Source organism: Zalophus californianus, chromosome 6 (genome assembly GCF_009762305.2).
Source record: "Zalophus californianus isolate mZalCal1 chromosome 6, mZalCal1.pri.v2, whole genome shotgun sequence".
In the NCBI taxonomy this organism is placed as follows: Eukaryota; Metazoa; Chordata; class Mammalia; order Carnivora; family Otariidae; genus Zalophus; species Zalophus californianus.
In genome coordinates, this window is record NC_045600.1 from 32,303,704 (window position 1) to 32,325,349 (window position 21,646).

The 21,646-nt window shown below is 43.4% G+C and overlaps 1 protein-coding gene across 6 annotated transcripts in view; it reads right to left on the reverse strand.

Annotated features, from left to right (window-relative positions):
• The window catches only part of RAD51B (RAD51 paralog B), a 635,945-nt gene that overhangs the window by 65,958 nt on the left and 548,341 nt on the right, over positions 1 to 21,646 (reverse strand). For 3 of the 6 annotated variants that reach the window (XR_003515555.2, XM_027568936.2, XM_027568935.2), the window contains exon 10: positions 12,009 to 12,087. Coding sequence is in view for 5 of the 6 variants with exons in the window: in XM_027568936.2 (XP_027424737.1) it covers positions 12,009 to 12,087 (79 nt within the window). In the remaining variant the exon portion in view is untranslated. Of the gene's footprint in view, positions 1 to 1,650; positions 2,182 to 7,000; positions 7,251 to 12,008; positions 12,088 to 21,646 lie in introns of those variants that run through there. The other 3 variants (XM_027568937.1, XM_027568938.1, XM_027568939.1) reach the window with 3 other exon arrangements.

Sequence of the window (21,646 nt, forward strand, 5' to 3'; positions counted from 1 at the left end):
GAGAGAGGAAGAAGCAAGACCGAGTGGGGCCAAGTAAGTCCCCCTTCCATCACTTTCTAGCAAGAGACTGAACTTTTGCCTCGCTCATCCGAGAAGGCGGAATGCTGTGAAGTCCTACTGTGAGACTGTTAGGATTAGGTAAGCTTACGCATATGTAGTGTGTGTCAGACATGCAGCAACACTTAATAAATACTGGCAAGATGCAAAAGCAGCACGTAGGTCCTGTCCTGGCAGCGTGGTGTGTGGTGAAAAGCCCTGTTGGAACTTGGAGCGGGAGAGTGCCGGGATCGATTTGCCAGTCGCTGGGTGTAGAGCACCGTCTCAAGGTTTCCTGGGGTCAAAAAAATAGGCTCACCGAGGAAGGCGTCTAATCCTTGCCATTTGGGATTGGGAGAGGTCTTCCTTGTACCTTTCTCAGACACTGCTGATTGCCCTGTTTTAATGTGTGAACTGTTTAGCTTTTCTCTCTTGGTGGGCAGTGAAAGTGGAGAGAGACCAAATTAAGAGACACAGAGAATAAAACATCTTTCTCAACTTCTCAAATAGTCCCTTGATGTTTGAAATTAGTCAATTCATGTAGTAAGAACTCATAGGAAATGTACCTTTATTCAGCCGCAAAAACTCAGCTTGGTTTTCACAAATGTTCTATTGAAGACCACAAGTTCCCAAAATGCATCTCACTCTGAGGGAGACAAATGACCACAGTCCGGAAAGTCTGCCTCCCCGACCTCTTCCAGGTCTACCAAAACGCTTCCTGCCTTCTAATGCCCAGCACATTGTTTGCTCTCCAGGAATACCTTCCCTGATTCACTCCCGCTGGATAAAATGTTCCTGCTCTTGTCCTTGCAGCATGTGGCTTGGATGTACATCTATCATATCATTTTATTTTATTCTGTTTTATATTATAGTTAGTAGTATATGAGTCTTTTCCATTCCTCACGGTACAGTTCTCGAGGATGGGACGCATATATCCTGTTTTTGTGAGCTGCACCACAGCATTTGGTAAGTGCTCAACAAATACTGAGTTGTTCAGAGACTTAGGCATTCACTCACTCTTCACTGATCCATACCTATTTTGTGCACAGCATTCTGCGGGGCACTGCTGGGCACAGGAAACATGAGATAGGATAAGAGCTGACTGTAGCCTCCAAAGCATTTAAAAACCTCTGGATGGGGACGGGGAACAGGTCCCCATGCCAAAGTCCGGGAAGATTTGATGCCTGTCTTTGAAGGAGCTAAAGCCCCCAGGCCTTGCTCTGAACCCAGTCTTAAGGCTTTGGTTGGAAACTTCATGGCAGCAGGAGTGCGTAGGCTGGGTGTTCTGCTGGAAACGACTAAATTACCCTATGGGTCACCAATTGGTTTATTTGCTAATTGACTGGCCCAGCTTTGGGCTTTAAATCTAAAGAAATCATTCCATCCTTTATTAAATACTGCACGAATCTCACTCTTTGTTCTGCAGGACTATACACAATATACTAGTGAGACTTGAATTTACACCACAATAGCGGTGCTACTAAGGACCTTCCAAATGCCACTAATACCATACGTGTTCCGCTTCTCAGCTGGATCCGAACCTGCCAGCAAATTCCGAGCCCATCGACCTCCCTCTGACACAGGAGCAGACCCCCACACCCATGCCCGCCCCCCAGCCTCCCCATCTTTCCATGATTTAATTTCTGAAATCAGTTACTCTGTGGAGACCCCAATTCCTTTACACCCACTCTTTTTATATGGTGGACAATACTTTATTCGGAAATGTTCCCTCCTGTAATTACAAATCCTGTTAGTCCTCCTCCTCCTCTCCCCAGGGGGATTGTGGGCTTTAATTAATTAACGTGGCTAAACCGCTTTGAGGTGCCTGGTTGAAAGGTGCTATATAAGTGCAAATTATTATTATTATGGCTGTTGACATCCCATGGCGGCAAAGCCTTCAGCCCCACGCATCTACAGACCTGAACAAAGGCTTCTTCATCTTCACCTTCCCTGCTAGGTCTGAGATGGCTGGCTCAATGGTATGGGGGCAAATCTGTTACCATCTCAACATCAATCAACTAATTAATCCCCATTATGTTGGCTTCCGTTTCCTTCTTCCAAGCAGCACCATCCTGTTTCATTTCACAAATCGTGCCCCCAGCAGCTCTAGACAACGGTCATAGTGTCCCTATGGCCGCTGTTGGCCTAAAGGAGAGGAAAAAAAAAAAAAAAAGAGGGAGAGAAAATAAGTTTGAAAAAAAAAAAGTGTGATCATGAAATGCACTAACTTCTCACTAACAGTCTAAATAAAACTCCTCCAGCTGTAGTCCCCTTGCACACATACATACCTTTCTATTACCTAGGGAGCCAGCAGCCTCACAAACCAGAGATACCCAGAAATACAGCATAGGTGTAGGGTATTGTAGGGTATCGGCTTGACCGCCGATAGCTAGAGACAAAAGCCCTTTCTGGGCTGGGTGGGAAGAGGTCACCCAGAGAAGTGGGAGCCCCTCTCTGGCTTCCTCCACTAGCTCCACGTTTCCCCCGAGAAAGCCAGCTGCCATCTGTAGCCAGGAAGCCCTCACAAAGACAGGGGACCATGATTTAGATGTTTTGTGCTGCACCTAGCAAACCTCAGCCCTTAACAAATGCCCAGTACTTCCACTGTGATGGGAGCCATTGAAAGCAGCCCTGTGGGGGAGACGTGGCCTCTCGAAGGGACGCTGCTGACCAAAATGCTCCTTACAAGGTTGTGCCTCAGACCCTTTGTTAGCGTGGACGTGGGTGAGCCTCAGGGGGTCATGTCTTCATCTGCCTCCATTTATCCTCTCTATTGAAGGGCTCCTTTAGGACATCGGTCAGTCTCTGTGGGAAGTGATTTGGAGGGCAACAAAAGAACTTGGGCCCTTTGGGGGGCCTTCAGAATTCAGTAAACATCTGGACACGGAAGGCCAGGTTCTCAAGCAGTCTAGCTGGGGAGATGTCAAAAGAGAGAAAAAGCTGTGTATGCAATGCAATCTCTTAGTTCTGTGGCAACATTTGTTGGAGAAAAACACAGCCGCCCCAGTAGGTAGATAGGAAGATTTTTCAAAAGCTCCTCTATTTGTCAGTTTGTGTGAGGGCAGAATACTGTTTGTCAGCTCTTGTGGCATGTGTGAGGAAGGAGAAGTTTCGCATGGCTGGGGAGCAGCATGTGATGGATGTTCCGATTCTCTATGTACGATGAATAACCCACGGTTGAACAAGCCTGTCCTGGGAGTTGTTGTTAAGCATTTCTGTTATCCCTGAGGTTTGGAAAACACTTTCTAGTCAAGGTGACTTGTTAGATTCTCATCATGAGCACATTTTAATTGACCAAAAAATGAAGTACTGAGGCTAAGGGATTTACATTTCATCACATGGTGAAATTCAGGATCTAAACTCTTGGCTCTCAACATCCCCTTTATTATTGAATCAATCCATTAGAACACATTAGTCAGCATGATTCAACATTAGTCACATGGCACTAATCAGTATTCCCCAGGGTTCCCAAATCTATCCTCAAACAGGGAAAGAAACTGGCCTCTATCAAGAGACAATCAGGGGCTGATGTCCAATTCAAGCCCCCCTCCCCCACGCACACTCTCAGGAACCTTCCTTAGTCATCCATTTGAAATGATTCTATTTCCTTTATCCGTATCACATTATTTGAACCTCAATAATAGGTGTCACAGTTTGCCTCCGATCAAACTTACTTTGTTTTTGAGCTAACTAGATTTTGAGCTACTAAAAGAGAGGGACCATTTTTTTTTTCCAGGCTTATATCCCCCGAGCACCATGGTTTACAAACAGTACATACCTCAACAAATACCTGCTGAACTGAACTCACTGAAATGGAGCTTAAGTCATATTCCAGAAAGAACACCAAGTCCTTTTGGAAGAAGTTTTCAAAGAAAATCAACAACCTGAATTGATTTAACATCTTTTAGTATTATTACCTGGGCATTTTCACAAATGCAAATTGTTAGCTCTGCAAAGATAGCCAAATGGCTTCCAGGTTCTAAAAGAGTGTGGATCCAATCTAACTATAGTCCAGGCCTTGGAATAAAGTTTTTTTTCTATAACCTTATTCCAACTGACATTTTGTTCCATGTTTAAAAAAATGTGGAGACAGGAAAAAAACATTTTGGGGGAAAAATGTGTTTAGTCTATGACTTTGGACCAAAAGTCATACGCTGCTTTGTGCTATAAGCACAAGTAGCTCTTGTTCAAGTATCTTTCTTGCATAGTGTATAATAGCAGAACACATACTAAAGTTTCGGCTTGACAGAGATTCTGTTATGGTGGGGGACCAAGATTTTTGGTCCTGATCCTTGATGGCATTACTGATTGTGATACCCTACTTCTCTGCTCTAGACTCTACCAAAAAGGGTACTGATAGCATTTTTAACATACAATATTTACAATACAATACTTATGTTGCATTTCATCATGCTATGAGCCCAACACTACGGTCTATACTACTGCACCCTGGGGTCTAATCTCTGCAATTGTGCTCCTCTGAAAGGGATGTGTCACTGAATATTCATCTCTCCTTCTCTCCCATGGTAAAACTCCCAAAACTTAGCTGGGAACATGGACACCCAGATAAACAACTGCATTTTCCAGTCCTTCTTCCCATACATCTACAAATTGGCCAATATGATAAAAGTAGAAATAATGTGTGTAACTTCTGGTTAATATCTTAAAAGAAGGAGGATGCCCTTTCCTCCCACCATCATTCTCTACCCCATAGAAATTCTGCTACAAATTCTGGATGGAGGTCATGATGCTGAGCCACTGTGGACCATGACAACAAGGGCAACAGCCTAGGTGTGATGGGGCAACAAGCTAAGAGCCTGGGTCCTTGGACAAATACATGGGATGAGCTGTTATACTAGCTCTGGACTGTATTCCTCTGCAGTGCTATGTGAGAAAGCAGGAAACCTCTACTTTGTGTGTCACTGTTAATTTAGATTGTGATTCCACCCAGCCAAACTTACAACCCAACTCAAGAACTTTCTTGAGGGATTGATTACATTAATGTGACCGATCCAATCTCAGCTTAGGATTTCAAGATTCAAGATTCAGGACAGAACTGGTATATCCCAACAGAGGCTCATGAAGCCTGAGAGATAAGTTACCAGAGGGGCTTCCGTGATGGAAGAGGAGAGGATCCAAACCCATTTCTGATTTAATAAAATCTTAGGAGCCTTGGGTACCTGAAAAGGGCTACAGACATAATTTTGACGCAGTGAACACCACTTTGCCTTTCTGGAACTCAGTCTGCTGACCTGAAAATAAGGGTGATGGACAAAACTAAAACCTCTCATTCTTGGAAGTGTATATAGCTAACTTTGGGAGGAATTAAAGTAATTTTTGTCAACTAATCATCTAAGTATATGCATAAAGCACATGTGTTGTGCAGAAGATCCCTCTAGAGACTATGGAAAGATTATACCCCAATGGCAGAGGTAAAAGAGGCATCCATAAGGAATACAAAGAAGACTGCCCCTGGAAACATGACAACAAACTTATAAATTACACATAGCTGTGTAGAAATTGGTCCACTATCTCCAGAGGAGGTTCAAACTGGTAAACGTCCTTGGAAAGCAACTTGGGAATATATAGTAAAGATTAAGATGTGCATACCCTCTGACCAGTCACTCCACTTTCTCTATATACCTACAGAAACCCTCCTACCAGCATACCAAGCAGCACGTGCGACAGAAATTCACTGAGTTAACAAATGACTGAAGTCTCCACCAACAGGGGAATGGACAACATGGTGTATTCATACAATGACTACGGATACCTCATTAAAGTGAAAGAATGTCGTCTGTGTGGATCGGTGTGGACAAATTGTAAAAACACAACATGAAGTGACAAAAGCGAGTTGTGGAATGATGTGTATAATAAACCATTTATGCAAACTTGGAAAGCACTCAAAACAAATCATAATATTATGTGTGGATTCACATACATGTAGAAAAGTTCTTCAGCATGAGGAGAAGGGTGTATATCAAACCCTGGAGAATTTCTACTTGTGTGGAGGAGTGCGAGGTAGGAAAGGGACGGACTGGGACGGGTACGAAGGAGTTTTTTATTTTGTCAAGTTTTATACCTATAATAAAAAAAGACCTGAAGCAAATGTGACAAAATTTTTTTTAAAGATTTTATTTATTTATTTGAGAGAGAGAGAATGAGAGAGAGAGAGCACATGAGAGGGGGGAGGGTCAGAGGGAGAAGCGGACTCCCCGCCGAGCAGGGAGCCCGATGCGGGACTCGATCCCGGGACTCCAGGATCATGACCTGAGCCGAAGGCAGTCGCTTAACCAACTGAGCCACCCAGGTGCCCCAAATGTGACAAAATTTGAACATTTGCTAATTCTGGGTGTTCAAGTCATGGGTTTTATTATTTTCTGTCCCGTTCTGTATTTTAAAAAGTTTTCTTTTTAATTTTTTTTTGCACACTAAAAACAAAATCTCTCTTTGAAACTAATAGCCAGAGTAAAAGAAGTAAACAAAGCAGAGGGTTGGTGTGAGGAGATGTCATGGAGGCAGGGAATGTGAAGTAAATGTCAAAAAAGAGGAGAGAACTGGCAGAGGGGCATCCTTCCTCATTTTCCCCAGGGAAGCTCCTCCCTGACAGGCAAGCAGGGGCCACAGAGGTCAAGGCCTTGGCCTGCCCCAGCTTTCTGAGGCTGCAGGGGCACCTGGCAGCCAAGAGACAATGTGACAGACCTGCTCTGCCCTCTTGTCTGTGACCTCTGGGAGTGGAGTTCACTCTCTCTGCTCCACTGAATCCCAGGGCTCTCTGCCCAGGCTCCCACAAGAATGCCAGGCTCTGCCAGGTGTGTGGGTTGTATTTATGAAGGAGACCTCCATACGTGGATGGAAATGGATTGAGAATCTTCTGGGTCACTTTGAGTCTACCAGGCAGAAAACATTTATATGGGTTACTAATTCCAACTGAAATCTGATGAACGTAGATGGTGGTATTTGGGGGAAAAGAATTTTTCAATAAATCATCCAGTTGGCTCAGTGACTAAGAAAATGGGGTGGAAGAATCTAACCCAACTCTGTGACAAGGGAACAAATAGAGGAGATTAATGCCTCTCCCAATAAGCTTCAAAAGGAGATCAAACAACCATTCTTGATTTTACAAGAAAGATGAGGTGCATAGCTTTCCAGCTCTTAAGAAAAATCATTGTTTCCTTGTTTTCTGGTTTCTTCTGAGTCCCTGTATTAGGTGGCTGGAAAAACAGGAAACTAGCTTCAGTTGCAGAGTCTTCTCTGGACCCATCTCAGGGTGCCCTGGGCTCCCCCTGAGGTTCCCCAGCCCCATCCCAAGGTTTATGCTGCTCATTCAGACTTAAACTAACAGAGGACAGTATCAGAATCCAAATTCAACCTGTCCTACCTAATTTTAATTTTTTAAAAACAACATAAAAACCACAATTCTGTCCTACCAAGAAACTAAGCCATTATCTTATGTCCTTAACAACCTGGCTTTTGTTTTTTAAATGCTCCCTGGATTCCTGAGGAAATGGAGAGAGTAGGGCAAAGGAAGAGTGAATAAGGAGGAGCCCCTGCTGACTTGGCCTCTTCACTCCCTGGCCAGCCCCGCTTCCTTACCAAGTCGACAGGCCTCCACGGCCATGAGGCCAGGATGGAGGCCAGGCCGGCTCTGGGAGAGCCTGGCCTTGGGGTTTTCCGGGGCCTCCTGCAGCATCAGCAACACAGCCTGGCTGTTTTCAATTACAGAACCTTAATCTTTATTTCTGGCCTGACCCAGAGGTCCAGAGGTCCCAGCTGTGTTCTGCAGGGCACAACATTTGGGGCTTGTTGGGGAAACAAAGAACACGACCAGAGGAGAACATGGGTCAAGCTGGAGTTCCCTGTAAATGCTCCCTTCCCTTCTGCGGCCATGCGGTTTTTGTGGGCCCATAATTAAGGCCGAGTCCCAAAGCCAGCCCCTGCTTTTTCCTCTCCCCTAGGTTCCCGCGTCCCTTAGCCTCAATCTGAGCCAGCCAAAACTCTCAGCTTTTCTACCCAGTGGGCACAGGAGAAAAGGCTTCATGGGAGCCACCCCCATACCCTCCACCTTTCCCACCTCAGTTGCACAAAAGGGCTGTCTATCCCTCTGCTGTGACCTGGCCTGTCTCAGAGCCTGAACCATCAGGAAGCTGGTGGCTGTGAGCTTCCACTCCTTTGGGGCCAAGTATTTCCAGGGTGTTGAGCCCAACCATGAGGCCACGATCTCGACAAATGCAGGACAGACAAAGAAAACGCAAACAGCAGAGCATTACCATGGGAATGGCCTGAGCAGGCGGCTTCTTGAAAATGCCAGGAGGGTGGGTTTTCTTTTTAGTTTTTCTTTTCTTTTTCTCTTTCCCTTTCTTCCTTCCTTCCTTTCTTTCTTTCTTTTTCTTTTTCTTTCTCTTTCTTTCTTTCTTTCTTTCTTTCTTTCTTTCTTTCTTTCTTTCTTTCTTTTCTTTCTTTCTTTCTTTCTTTCTTTCTTTCTTTCTTTCTTTCTTTCTTTCTTTCTTTCTTTTTCTTTCTTTCTTTTCTTTCTCTCTCTCTCTCTTTCTCTCTTTTTTTTTTTGCAAAAGGAGAATAGTTCCGCTTTCTATTTTACGACAACAATAGCACAGACTGGCTCCTTCAAGTATTTCAAAAAGCAGCCTGAGAAATCTCTAACCAGGCCCCTCAGTCTCTCTGGCCTGTGGACGTATTGTTCCTCCCAGCCCAGGGAACAAAGGGGCAGGAAGGGTATAAGGCCCCCAGTTGCTGGCTCTTCTTAGCATCCTAATCCTTGAGAACTGGTGAGGGGAATGGCCTGTGGAGCCGGGAAATCGAATTTCGGCCTCACCTTTTATTTCCACCCTCTGCTTATGCACACAGGAGCACTTCAGGTATTATAAAACCTCCTGGTGAGCAGGCTGGTAGGAGTCTTGGACGTGCTAAGGGGATAAAAGGCACTGAGGGATCATTCCCACATTCACTAACCCCCTGAAAAAAGGGTAGCCTATAGGAATTGTTTCTTCTTACCACTCCAGGCTGGCTCCATTACAAATCCCGAATGTCCAGTCCCAAGGGGCTGGGCTGGCAGTTTCTTTTGTAGCCGGTAGCTGCCCTCCCTCTTCCAGCCCTTCCCCCTCTGTCTCCCTGCCCCTCAGACATGGATTGCATTTCCCACCCCCCCCCCCAATTCCTCAATACTAGGAACCCACCAACCTCCATGCCAACTTGGGGCTATCATGCCAGAGCAACTCCTCACACAAGGAAAGCTTCTTGGCCTTGGCTGTTGGTACCTTTCCAAGGTTACCACCCAGGAATCAAAGGTTTCTTTGCCTTAAACCTGGGGAATTGTGTAGGTGGGTTTTGTTTTGTTTTGTTTTTTTAGCTCAGTCATCTGGTAAGAGGAGGGGCAAAAAGTACGTTTTCTGTTCTGGTGTGTGGAGATCTCAAGGTACAACTCTGCTGAGTGAGCTAAGTGATGACAAGTACGCCATCTCCTAGGAGAATCAGATAAGGTGAAGGGTTAAGGCCTTTAGAGGTCACCCAGGCCAATGATTACAGTCCAAGTAAGAAAAACATTTTGCACTGTATATACACAAATTCATAATGCACACACACACAGTCACACAAGAAATATTTCATGAAACAGTGCAATACGTGTGAAGTAATCTGATATTTTCTATTCTCCTCTATTTCATTTTTAAAAATTCTCGTTGTGACTCATTAATTTCATTTCATGACCCACCAGTGGGTTGCAACACAGTTTGCAAAGCGCTGAATCAAGGTCAACATTGTCATTTTCAAGCTGACAAAACTAGGGTGACAGAGATTTTTCTCAAGATCACACCAGAGCTGGAACAGAAATCCACGGGGTCTCTCCACTAGAGGAGGGATCACCATCTTTCTCAGGTTCAGAGCTCCTTTTTGTTTTCCCAAATTCTTGGGAGCACACAGCTATTGGGGAGGGAGTACCCAGAGGTTTGTATTCAGTGGTGTGTCTGCTAGGGGCAGAAGGGTTCTGCTGCCTCAGAAAACCTTACAGAGGGAGGTGTAGCTGGGGGAGTGGGGTCGAGAAAAAGCTTCAAAAGCAACCAGGTGAGGCACTGCGGCCTCCCAGACATTTTTATTCACTGGTCGGGGTTCCTGCATCATGGGACACTTTCCTGAATTTTTTTCTTTCCTGGACACACAGCTATAGGTCAGCCTCCTTTCGTAATCCACCTTCTCCTTTGTTTCCTGGCTTTTTCTAATAATCTTTGCAGATATTTAACCTCTACCAATTCATTTCATTTCTAGCCTCTACTCTCTGTCCACAATTCCTATTTCCTGTCAAAATCATGATCGTAGCAATGAGTGCCAGAGAGGCAACTCTGTGAATCTTGTTCCCACAAATATTATCCTAAAAGTATCCTAAAAGATTAGGTCAGGCTTAGAAATGCTATTTACCAAAAGGCCCGTGATCAAGAGAGAGGCACTGTATCAAGGCTCTCAATACAAGCCATCTGGGCAGAACTGCCTCTTTGCTTCCTGAAATTGCCTTGTAGTCTTCCATAGAATTTCTTAAAATCTTCATCTACATTTGATACTTAGTTGATTTCTAATCTTTTCAGAAAGCCTCTAAAAATGAAGAGCCAAAAGCCACACGGTGTCCTGGGTAAATAAAAGTTCAGCTTTCTGATTGCTTATTAGTTATACACCCTTAGAGAGTATGTAACAAAGGGGCCTGCTGTTTGCTTTGCTTAATCTGGTCTTAAAATCTCTGCTTCTTTGTCAGAAAACAATATTTGCAATTGTAAAAAAAATATTTACCAAGGAACTTGGATAGCATAAGTCAAAGGCTAAGAGCCAAAGGTCAGTAGTTCTTACCCCAAATTTCCCTGGACCTGAGTCCCCGCTGTGGGGCTCAGCTGCACCAAACAAACACGCTGCTTTCCGGGTCCATTAAGAAGCGGACGTTTTAGAAGGGGAAGGAAAGGGAAGGCTGCAGCTTGTTCCTCGGTCCAAAGCATGAACCCTCCAGCCTGCCCCACAGAATTCCTGCTAGATCTCTGCAATGCAGTGTGTCTCCATGGGAACATTGTAAGGACTCGCCCTGTTTCATAAACCTGGGAAAAGCACTCAACTTACAAAATCCTAAAGGGCAGATATTCCTCCCATCGACAGCAATGCCAATATGCTCCCCTGGGCTTCAGACCAGATGTTCACCCGTGCATTCTGTGGGGAGGGCCTCCTGCCTGACAGTGGGGGACAGATGTGCATCTGAGCACCTCTGTGGGGACCGTTCTCAACCTACAAAGCAGCTTTGGACATCTGGCTCTGTGAGCTAAGTTCAGTGGTGTTTGAATTTACCTCTCATGTTCATTATTTTCTGCAATCACCAGAAGATCCAGCATTGGGAACCACGCCTCTAGATCAGTGAGTTCCAGGTTGTAGCCTGGGGGCACTCGATGGTGAGTCAGAACTCTCACTCCTGAGTCCCAGGCCCCTGTCACCAGAGCAGGTCAGCAAGGCCTGGTCCCCAGCTGGGACTTGGGTAAAGGGACCAGACATGGAGTAACCAGAAAGAGGCCGAGGAAGTAGTGCTCATGGAGCCATGACAAAGTGCCCCACAGGCGGCCAGACCAGATGGTTTTTCAGGTCCTCCACACTGGTGTCAGAGGCCTACCGCCTGCTTCCTCACTCCATAGGATCTGCAAAGAGGTCTGGGGGTTGGCGGTTCCCAGATCTGTGCTTTAACCCTCAGTCTTTGTTGTACTCTGTTAGGAAATTTAGCAGTTCTCCCCCAGCCCTACCTCCACCTTCTGTTAAGTTCTTGCCACAACTGCCAATCTCTTTTATCTCATTAGGATAAATATCATTGGCAAATTCATCTTGGCCTTTGATTCTGTCCCGAAGTAGCTTCTACCAGGAGCGCAGCAGTAATTATCACCAGCCATAGGCAGCACTGAGCATAATCAGCTTAAAGAAATGGCTTAATCCGAGGATCTTACCTTGAAGAACCAGGCCTTCCTTCTTGATGGTGTAGGCAAATGAGGTGAAGGGAGCCAGAGGGGACTTGGCGATGAGAATCTGCACACAAAGCATATTTTGCCAGGGCTGGTCAAAGGGCATGTCAGAGATGACCCTCTATTCATTCCCCTTCCCATTTTGAGACAAAGTGGGGACATGTGACTACAAGCTATAAAGTTTATTTTAGAAAAATTATTTTAGAACCAAATGAGTGTTATTCCTTCAATCAGCTGGTCATTTTGGAAAGCTATACATTTATCCCAACTATTCTGCCACTGAATGCCATATTCCTGAGCTGGTTCTTCTAGAAATGTTTCATTATTTTATGTCACATGCTTAAACAGCTACCTTTCTGCCCAAAGATAATCCTAAACTGATTCTTTAAACTTACTTAGAAATTTAGCTATTTTGCTAAAAGGAAATTCAAAGCTACCCTCAAAAGATAAAGATTTACCCTCATTATAAATATTCAAAATAACTCAGTAAAAGCAAAGCCATGATAATTTGCTTTGTTGGCCCCAACTCTTCACCAAGGCTATTCATACCATTTGCCATGTGTCCACATTTCCTCTTACTTAAGGTGTAGGTGTTTCTTATGGTCCTGGACCATGGTTTTGGCCATATAACTTGCTTTCCTAATAGGTTCTCTGCCAAGGCTTCGAGAAGCCTCTCATATCTTCACTTGCTCATATGTTTCCGCTAACTGCCAGAGAAAAACATATCCACGCTAACCTGCTCTCTCAGAAGGAGGATGAGAGACACCTGGAGCAGTGCTGGCCAGCCAGCCCCAGTCTAAAGAGCTGACCCCCAGGAGACCCAGGTACCCATTGGTTAAATGCTTATTACTGCACACCTCTGAGATTTGGGTATGGTTGTCCTGAAGCATCACTGAGGCAAGAGCTGACTGATACACCAGCCAACACACAATATCAAAACTATTTTGAGCAGTGGCATTCTCCTAACAAAATACCTCCTTTAAAATGGATAGCCATTTGATCATTAAAAAAATGATTACCATTAACAACGATTACCATACTTCATATGGTTCCACAGTAGCTCTAAGGACTGGCGAATTATTTTATTATTTTATACAAATCTCTTGAAGGAAGATGAAAATCAGTTTCCTGCTTTAAAAAGTAACATTGTCAAACATAGTGACAGTTTAGCACAGAGCTACTTAGGTAATCAGGGAGGCAAGAGAGAAGGAAGAAGTACTTTCAAATAACCAAAAGGCTTATGTGTAATATCTCAATTTATCTCAGTTCAACAAACATTTACTGACTGTCAGCTATGAGAAATGGTGGTATAATGTGGTGGAAAGATCACAGGTTGTAGTCATAGAGTTTGAATCTCAGCTCTTCCACTAATCAGCTTGGTGCCTATGGCAAGGCCTGCAATTTTCCCCTCATAGCCAATTTCCCTTCTTCTTTTTAGTTAATAACTCTCCAGGTTTCAACATTTCTTTGCTTCTTTTGCAACTGGGTGTGGCCATGTGACCAAGCTTTGACTGACAGACCGTGAGTACAAGTGACAGGTAGCACTTCCAATATTTTGAAAACTTATGTTTTCATTAAATAATTATGTGCTCCCCACTTTCCCTTTCCATCTTCCCAAGGGCAGGGACCAGCTTCAACCCCATGGAGGTGGACATCCTGGGAGATGATGAAGCAACATGGGAGAAGGAAGTGGGGTAACCTCATAAAGCGTCCGTGCTTCCCACCTGGGGTTATCTGCCCATCTCAAGATAGAGCCACTTTCCTGAACCACTGAGTTCCCACTGTTTTTGTTACTATGGTGTATATAGCCCGAATTCTAACCAATACTGTGGCTCTGCACAACCTAACCTTTTGGATTCTCCATTTCCTCACATGTAAAATGGGGATAACAACACCCACCTAAATGGGATTATTGTGAGGATTAAATTAAATATATAAAATTCCTGTCACGGGGTCAAACTCACAAAAACATTTCCAAACAACTCATCACATATGCTTCCCAAGTACTTCCCTTGATTTTCACTCATCAAAAACAAAAATACTTTACTTTTACTGGAAGGATTCAACTCAAGGTAACTCTCAATAATTTTTACTCCTGCTCCAAAGTTATCTAGATAAACTTGCTCATCATCCTCAGAACCAATGAGTAGATGGTATAGGTGGGCATTTGCATCTTCATGTCAAAAACATCTCCCCTGAAAATTAGACGGAACCTTTCTGACAGAGATAGTTTAGGGATGGTTCAATGTGAAGTCTATGGATACCCCTCGGTAGGAGAATGGCATAACAGAAGAGAGGATAGTGCTTCCCAAACTTCAGTGTGAGTATGAATCACCTACAGATCCTGCTGACATGCAGTTTCTCATTCAGTAGATTTTTGAGTGGGGCCTGAGAATCCGCATTTCTAGCAAGCTCTGAGGAGATGCTGATGCTGTGCTCCACAGACCACATTTTGAGCAGCTGGCTTCCAGGAAATTAGCCTGACTGAAGAATCTAAGATGAAGAAGCAAGAGACAGGAGTCCTGGAGCCCATTAGAATGCTACTGTGATAATTCAGGGATGAGATGACAAGGGCCTCAACCACAGCTGTGTCAGAAAGAATGGGAAAAAAGGAAATGGAGGAAAGAAATATAAATCCTTTAGATCAAAGAGCAATAGAAATAAACTAAACATATCCCAAACTTCAGATCTTTATTGTCTGCATGAAGCAATTGGACATGAAACCAAAAGGATATAAATAAATAATAATCAATAAAGTATCACACTATATTTTTGAAAATTATATTACCATTTTTACTTGATAGACTGCAAAATCTGAGACTCAGGAAAACAAAGGATGTGATATTCCAGTGTAATACAACAAATGGAATCTAAGCCTAAGCCTCTAGCTCAGTGGGGCTGCCTCCATCATTTGAATGCTTCCACTCCCAGCAAACACAATGCTCACTGTGAATAAAGCCAGGAGGGCCTCACCTGGAGGGACCTCACACCTGGAAGGACCTCCCTTCCAGAGAATCACAGGTTTGGGAAGGTCATTGATTAATGTCCTGTTCTTCCTGTGTAGGGTTTAAAATGGGTTATCAAAAGGATGGTTTGTATGCAGTTAGAAAGAGGAAGTGATCAGTTATGTCAAATGAATCCCACTTCCTTTTTTTGGAAAGAATTTCCAGATTAATAGATGAGAGAGCCACCACCAACATGAAATATCTGATTTTTCAGCAAAAAATGTAACAAATTCTCAATATCCTTCTGGATAAAGGGAAGACATGTTGGGCTGGATGCTAATACCATTAAGTGGATCTGGACGTGACAAGAAGATCAATAGCAACCTCTAGTAGAATGTACTGGATTCTAGCCTTGGTCCTGTCAATGTTCAACATTCTTACTGACCTGGATAAGGACAATGATACAATCAACCATATCCGTACAACAAATACGGTATCCACCAGAGAACGGAACTAACAAAAATTGCCACCCTAATGGAGCTTATACTCTAAAGGAAGAAAAAGATAATAAACAAAACAAATAGGTAGAATATATGGTATATTAGATGATTATGCATGCTGTGGAGGGAAAAAAGGCAGAGAAAGACTATAGGAAGTATATTAGATCAGAGAAAAGGGTCAATTTTAAATACAGTACTAAAAGAAGACCTTACTAAAAAAGGTGACATTTGGACTTGTGGATCATGTAATTAAACCCATTAACGGGATGCTGAATATGGTAACAGAAAACAAAAAATTTAGAGGTGTTGGGTGGCCCAGTCAGTTAAACATCTGCCTTCGGCTCTGGTCCTGATCCCAGGGTCTGGGATAGAGCCCCGTGTTGGGATGCCTGCTCAGCAGGGAGTTGGCTTCTCCCTCTGTCTCTCCCCACCACCCACTTCCCCCGCTCATGCTAGCACGAGCTCTCTCTTTCTCAAGTAAATAAATTAAATCTTAAAAAAAGGTTTTATATTGGATTAGATCATCATAATACCAAAACAAATCTCAGTTTAGTTAGAAGGTTGGGACAAATCCTACAACTATTTTAGAATGAAATTTTATTGAAACGTGTAAGGCCTTATCCTTGAGGACAGAGGACCAACTACTGGTTACAGAATGGGGGACATGAGATTAAACATTCAGAAAATGGATTAGGAGCGCTAGTTAACTACTGTTCGCTGTGAGTTGGTTGTGGGATGTGGTTCACAAAAATCTAGTGTGGTCTCAGGTTGTTTCAGTGGAGACGCAGTATCTGGAACAAGACAAGTGATGGTCCTTTTCTTCTCATTCAGCAAACCATACTGGGTGCAGCATGTTTGGATCGGAGCCTAAATTCCAAAGGGGAAACCGACAAATAAGAGAACAACTGGAGGAGAACCATCAAGTGGTTAAACACGCAAAGCAACCCATGACCACAAACACTTCAACGCAAACATGATGTTAAGAGGTCTGGGGTGAAGGTGCATATGGCTTTTAATATGGGTTTTCTTTCTTTCTTTTTTTTTTTTTTTATATGAGTATTCTGACAGGAAGGTTCCGCAGTGTCACACAGTAGAGAGGGGAAGTGTAAATTCATTTTCTAGCCCAACACATTTCAGAGAAAAGGTGATGTTTGCCATGTATCTTTGTGATACATACAGAGTCTTCCCTTTTGAACACTTGAATGGATACCCCATGCCCTTGTGCCTTTCTGCCTTTCAAACTACAAATTATCCTTTTCTAAAGCAAACAACCTTCCCTAGTAGATTATTTGGGCTGTTCTGTTTTAGATGTTCAGTCATCCCATAAATTTGGGGTGCTCTACTCATTGTCTGACTTGTGCTGTTGTCAAGTATCATCCCACCTTCTTCAATAATGACCTACAGGGAGGGTCTGACTGGGCTTAATAAAACTCCAGGGCCCTAGTGAAAAATTTTTATCATACTCAACCCTGTGTGCAATGTGTGAAGTTGGTTTTAGAATCCTCTGAGGGTTCACAGAAATATGTAGTTGGGCAAGAATGAGTGCAGACACGGTGGCTCAGAAAGCCCAAGGCCCCACAAGGCAGGTGTGTGATATTGTGAGCTGTTATCCCCCCTGCAAATAGCCAGGTTGTTTTTTCTTGAATGTTTCCTTCAGATCAGACTAGTTCATCTTTATACTCTAATGAATATATTTTCTCCTTTCTTTGCCTATTCTTGCAAGGAAAGTGGTCATCAATATTTTAAAAGTCTTTGGAGGAATATTTAAGGTATAGGTGTGCTGGGTCCCAAATCCCACTACTATCTGGACATAATTTCCACTACTCATGCCACCCACCCATCTATCCATGTACTTATTCAACCCACAAATATTTACTGGGCACTTTCCTTTGTGCTAGGCACAGTTCTAGATGCAGGGGATATAGCAGGGGGTGAGACATACACGGCCTTTGCTTTCATGGAGCTGACATTCTGGTGGCAGAACACAGACAATACAGGGAAGCCTTTAGGCCTTTGGGCTTTTTTCACATTGACATTCTACCGTGAGTTCCTCCTTCCCGAGCACTCATTTATTCATTCAATCCATTCATCAGTAAACATTTATTGTTGGGCCAAGCAGATTCAATTTGCACTGTGTGAATTTGCATTTTCTAAAGGATTGCTATCTATTTCTACCTCAATTTACTTCTTAGGTATATGTTCTGAATTCTCGATGGGATTGCCAAGATCAGGGGCATGTTCTTTGATCCCACACCCATTCCTTTTATAGGGCCCAATCCAGTGCTTTGTACAAAGTGGGCTCCTAAAATGATTGATGGGTATTTTCCTCACTGTTCTTTACTTTATCCCTGTGCTGTATGTGTGAAGGTCTCTCCCAATTTACATGTGAAAACACAGAGGCCTAGGTATTCTAAATAAGACGTGGAAAGGGAAGTCAGCCCTTGGAGCTCACTAGCCTCCCCTTACAGACCCTGTTCTCCTTCTGTTATGTCCCTTCAGGTGCCTGTTTGGCTCTGAGCAAATAAATTGTCAACTGATTCTCTTTAGCTCTAAGGTGACAGCTGATTTAAACCTTCCAGTGTTACCCTTTCCGGTGTTTGCATTTTAATATAAGACTCCTGAAGGAGAGTAATGGCTCTAAAACAGTGGAAAATCCTACAGGACTGGGGTGGGTGAGGGAGCCTTCCGGGGTTCCCACAGTAATGATGACGGTGATCATGGTGAGGGTGATGATGACGATGATGATGAAGAAAACAACAACCCTCTGAGGCAGGCAACTTATAAGCGCTGAAGTCAGGATTCCAGCCCAAGCCAGCTGGTTCTATAGTCCACACTTTTAACCACCAAGATGGTAGGCCCCAATTTGTCATGCACAGATCAATCTACTTCTCTCTCAGGGGTAATACATCAAACGAGGCAGAATATATAACAGCAAATAAAGGCATTTTTTCCTGCAGCATGGATATTGCACAATTCAAAACGAAGAAGGGAACTGGACAGGGCACCCATGCAGGTCGCCTGGGATGTTCACAAGTGTCCACACTGGCAGCCTTGCTCCTGCCCTTCTCTGAATGTCCAGTCTTACCTATTCCTTGAACCCCATACAAATGCCACCCCTCCCGGAAAGCTTAGGCCAATTTCTCCAGCCTGACGTAATCTGTCGCTAATCCCATCACACTTCATCTATACCTCTCTAATCGCGCTTACTGCTTTCTCCATGGTTCCACAGTTAATGTTACCTGGGCTCACTGCCATGCATTTGAAGGTAGAGACGGTCAACACCATTGCTGCTTCTCCTAGGCCCACCAACCTCCAGTACGGTGCCAAATATATAATAGAAGCTCAATTATAAAACCCAACAATGGAGGAGTGAATAAATGCACAAACTGGTGACCCTCAGAAGCCCTGACTCATACCCACTTTGAGGACTTAGTTGGCACCTCTTCCCAGAGTTAGGAGACTTAGAAGATGCCATATAAAAGGGCAGCCTGCCCAGTCAATCACTGCCAAGATTCCCAGCTTGGGCAGGTCCAAAGTCAAGTCTTTGGTTTCAGCTTCCTATAGCATCACATGTTTTTCCTGGCCTGATCCCACTTCTAAGAGGCTCAAAGTGGAAAAGGAGCCATAGAACAGAAAGTGCTGACCATAGAAACCTCAGGCCTCCTCCAGTATGGTGACACCTTCTAGGGATAGTGCCTATGTCCTTCCAAAGTGTAGGTGTGACTGTCCCCTCATCTGGAGCAACCCAGACCAGGCCTTCTCCTTCATGGGTGGTCAGGAAGGCCAATGTGGAGCAGACGGCACAAAGATGTCAGGAACCTTGGGTATAGACTATCCTGGAGGCTGCTTTTATAGAGTTCTGGTCCTGGCAGTTTACCTGAGTTCCTGTAATACAGCCCCAACTTTAGGAAAAAGTGAGTTTTGCCTTTATGGCTCAGGAAAGTAGACATGAATAAGCAGCCATGTGCTGAGGGTAATCTGGAACCAATTCTTCCTCTTTCTCTTCTCTAATTCTTGTGCCAGGCAGGCTTCCTTGAACGCTGCTAATGAATCCTTCCTCTCTTCTATTTCCTTCCCCTTCCCACCCGCTACCCCAAATCTCACATTGGTTGGGGGTGAAAGGCAGAGTAAAACCAGCTGGCAGAGGAAAAGAATAAGCAGAAGAAATTCTTCCGGTAGGGGCAGGTGGTAGGCCTGGCTTTCTTTCTTATTCCTGCCCTCTGCTACAAAATTTAGAGCCCAAAGACAATGTAATATGTTGAGCCAAGACAACTGGGGTGAGAAGCAATTGGGATAGCTGAGAAATACGAATTTACAACCATCTGCAATTTCCTATTTTGGTACTTATTTAACCCTGCTTCAGCCTCCTCTGTGATCAGCAAGATTATGTGGTTGTTGATGAATTCAGCAGCGATGTCCTTGCTGAATGCATCTGATACTTTCGTCAGCATGCAAGGGTCCTTCTGAGAAGCAAGGAAGGAAACCTACTGACTCTGAAATGTCCTTCAACAGGGACCCTATTATCTCACTTCAACTGGATGCCTGGGCTAATAAAACCCATTGCTAAGCTAAACAAACCTTTCCTCTAGCTGTGCCAAGTGTCTGCAACAGAAATCCTTCATGCCAGGGATTTTCCTCCTTGTCCAAGGCTTAGAAAAAGGTTGTTTTCTCAGCTGCTTTGAAGCCCAGGAAGACAGCCAGGGAGGCAAACAAGCCAGTCAGTCTTGCATCAGATAATTCAACAGGCTTTTGATAACCTCAAGTCTTCTGTCTCTTCCTCAGGTTGAGCTGAACACTCCAAGCCTAGGGACAGAAGGGCCGGAAATGCTCCAGACAGGAAGATTTCTGTGGCTGGAAGGAGGCCACAGGGCCAGGAGGACTTGAAGTATACCCAGAGATCCTCAAAGGAATTCCCTAGTCATTGTGTTAAGAGAGCTGGAGGGAAAGGTGGCAGAGGTCCAGCTCCCAGTCCACATCTGGATCATATACTGATTAGAATCTGCTTCATCACTTGGAAAATCACTCTCCACGGAACGCTTAAGTGTCGGTACCAACAGCTTTGCAAGATTATGAGGGGAGAGTAGAGAATGAGTTTAATGGCATCTAAACTGCCTTCTCAAAATAGGGGAATAAGATCTGCAGAAGCAATACAGTACTGGAAAATGACAAGGTGGAAAAATGAACCATATTTGAGCAGGCATGAACTTACTAATTTATCTACATGTGACCTGTTTCACAACTTTCCCCACAGAAATTAGGGGCAGAAATTAAGTTGATCTGAATTGCTAATGAAATATAATTCTAGACTCAGAAGATTCTCCTAGAAAGTTTGGTCCTGAGGCTACAAGATCTTATTCCCCAATAGAGTATCACCATACTCTTTTATAACATCTCTCTGGTGATTATTTAAAAATGTTTATCTATAATACATCTGGTTCCCAAAGTATATAAACTAAAAGTGCTAGCTCCCTAAAGAAAACATTAATTTCCTCAGACCAATAGGATATTAACTTAGTAAATGATGATAGTAATTCTTCAGGGTCAGAGTGGCATTTTGAGTTTATTACTTTTTTCCCAACATTTTATTATGAAAATTCTCAAACATACAGCAAAGTTCAAAGAATTTTATAGTAGGTACCCATAAACCTATCAAGTAGATTCTACCACTAACATTTTATTATACTTGTTTTTATCACTTATCTATCCATCCATCCATCAGCCCATGTTATATTTTTGTTGTTGTTGCTTTTCAAAGTCAATTGCAAACATCAGTGCACTTTCCCCTAAATACTTTGGCATGCATATAGTTAACTATATGCTTAATATTTGTTCATATATCTTAAAAACCATGTTCGTTTTTTTTCCCAGTGAATTTTACATGAGATTTGAAAGGGTTAGTGATTTTTCCCAAATTATACTAACATCAGAGAGAATTTAGTGACTACACATATATAGATAGCTTACAAATGTATACAGTCAAAGAATATGGGTCATTCTTTCTATATTAAATATCAATTTTATTGAGGTATCACTTATATGCAATAAAATTCTTTTTTAATGTAGACAGTTAAGCTATAAATTTCCCTTCAAGCACTGATTTAGCTGCATCACATAAGTTTTGGTGTGTTGTATTTTTGTTCTCACTTTCTCAAAGTATTTTCTAATTTCCCTTGTTATG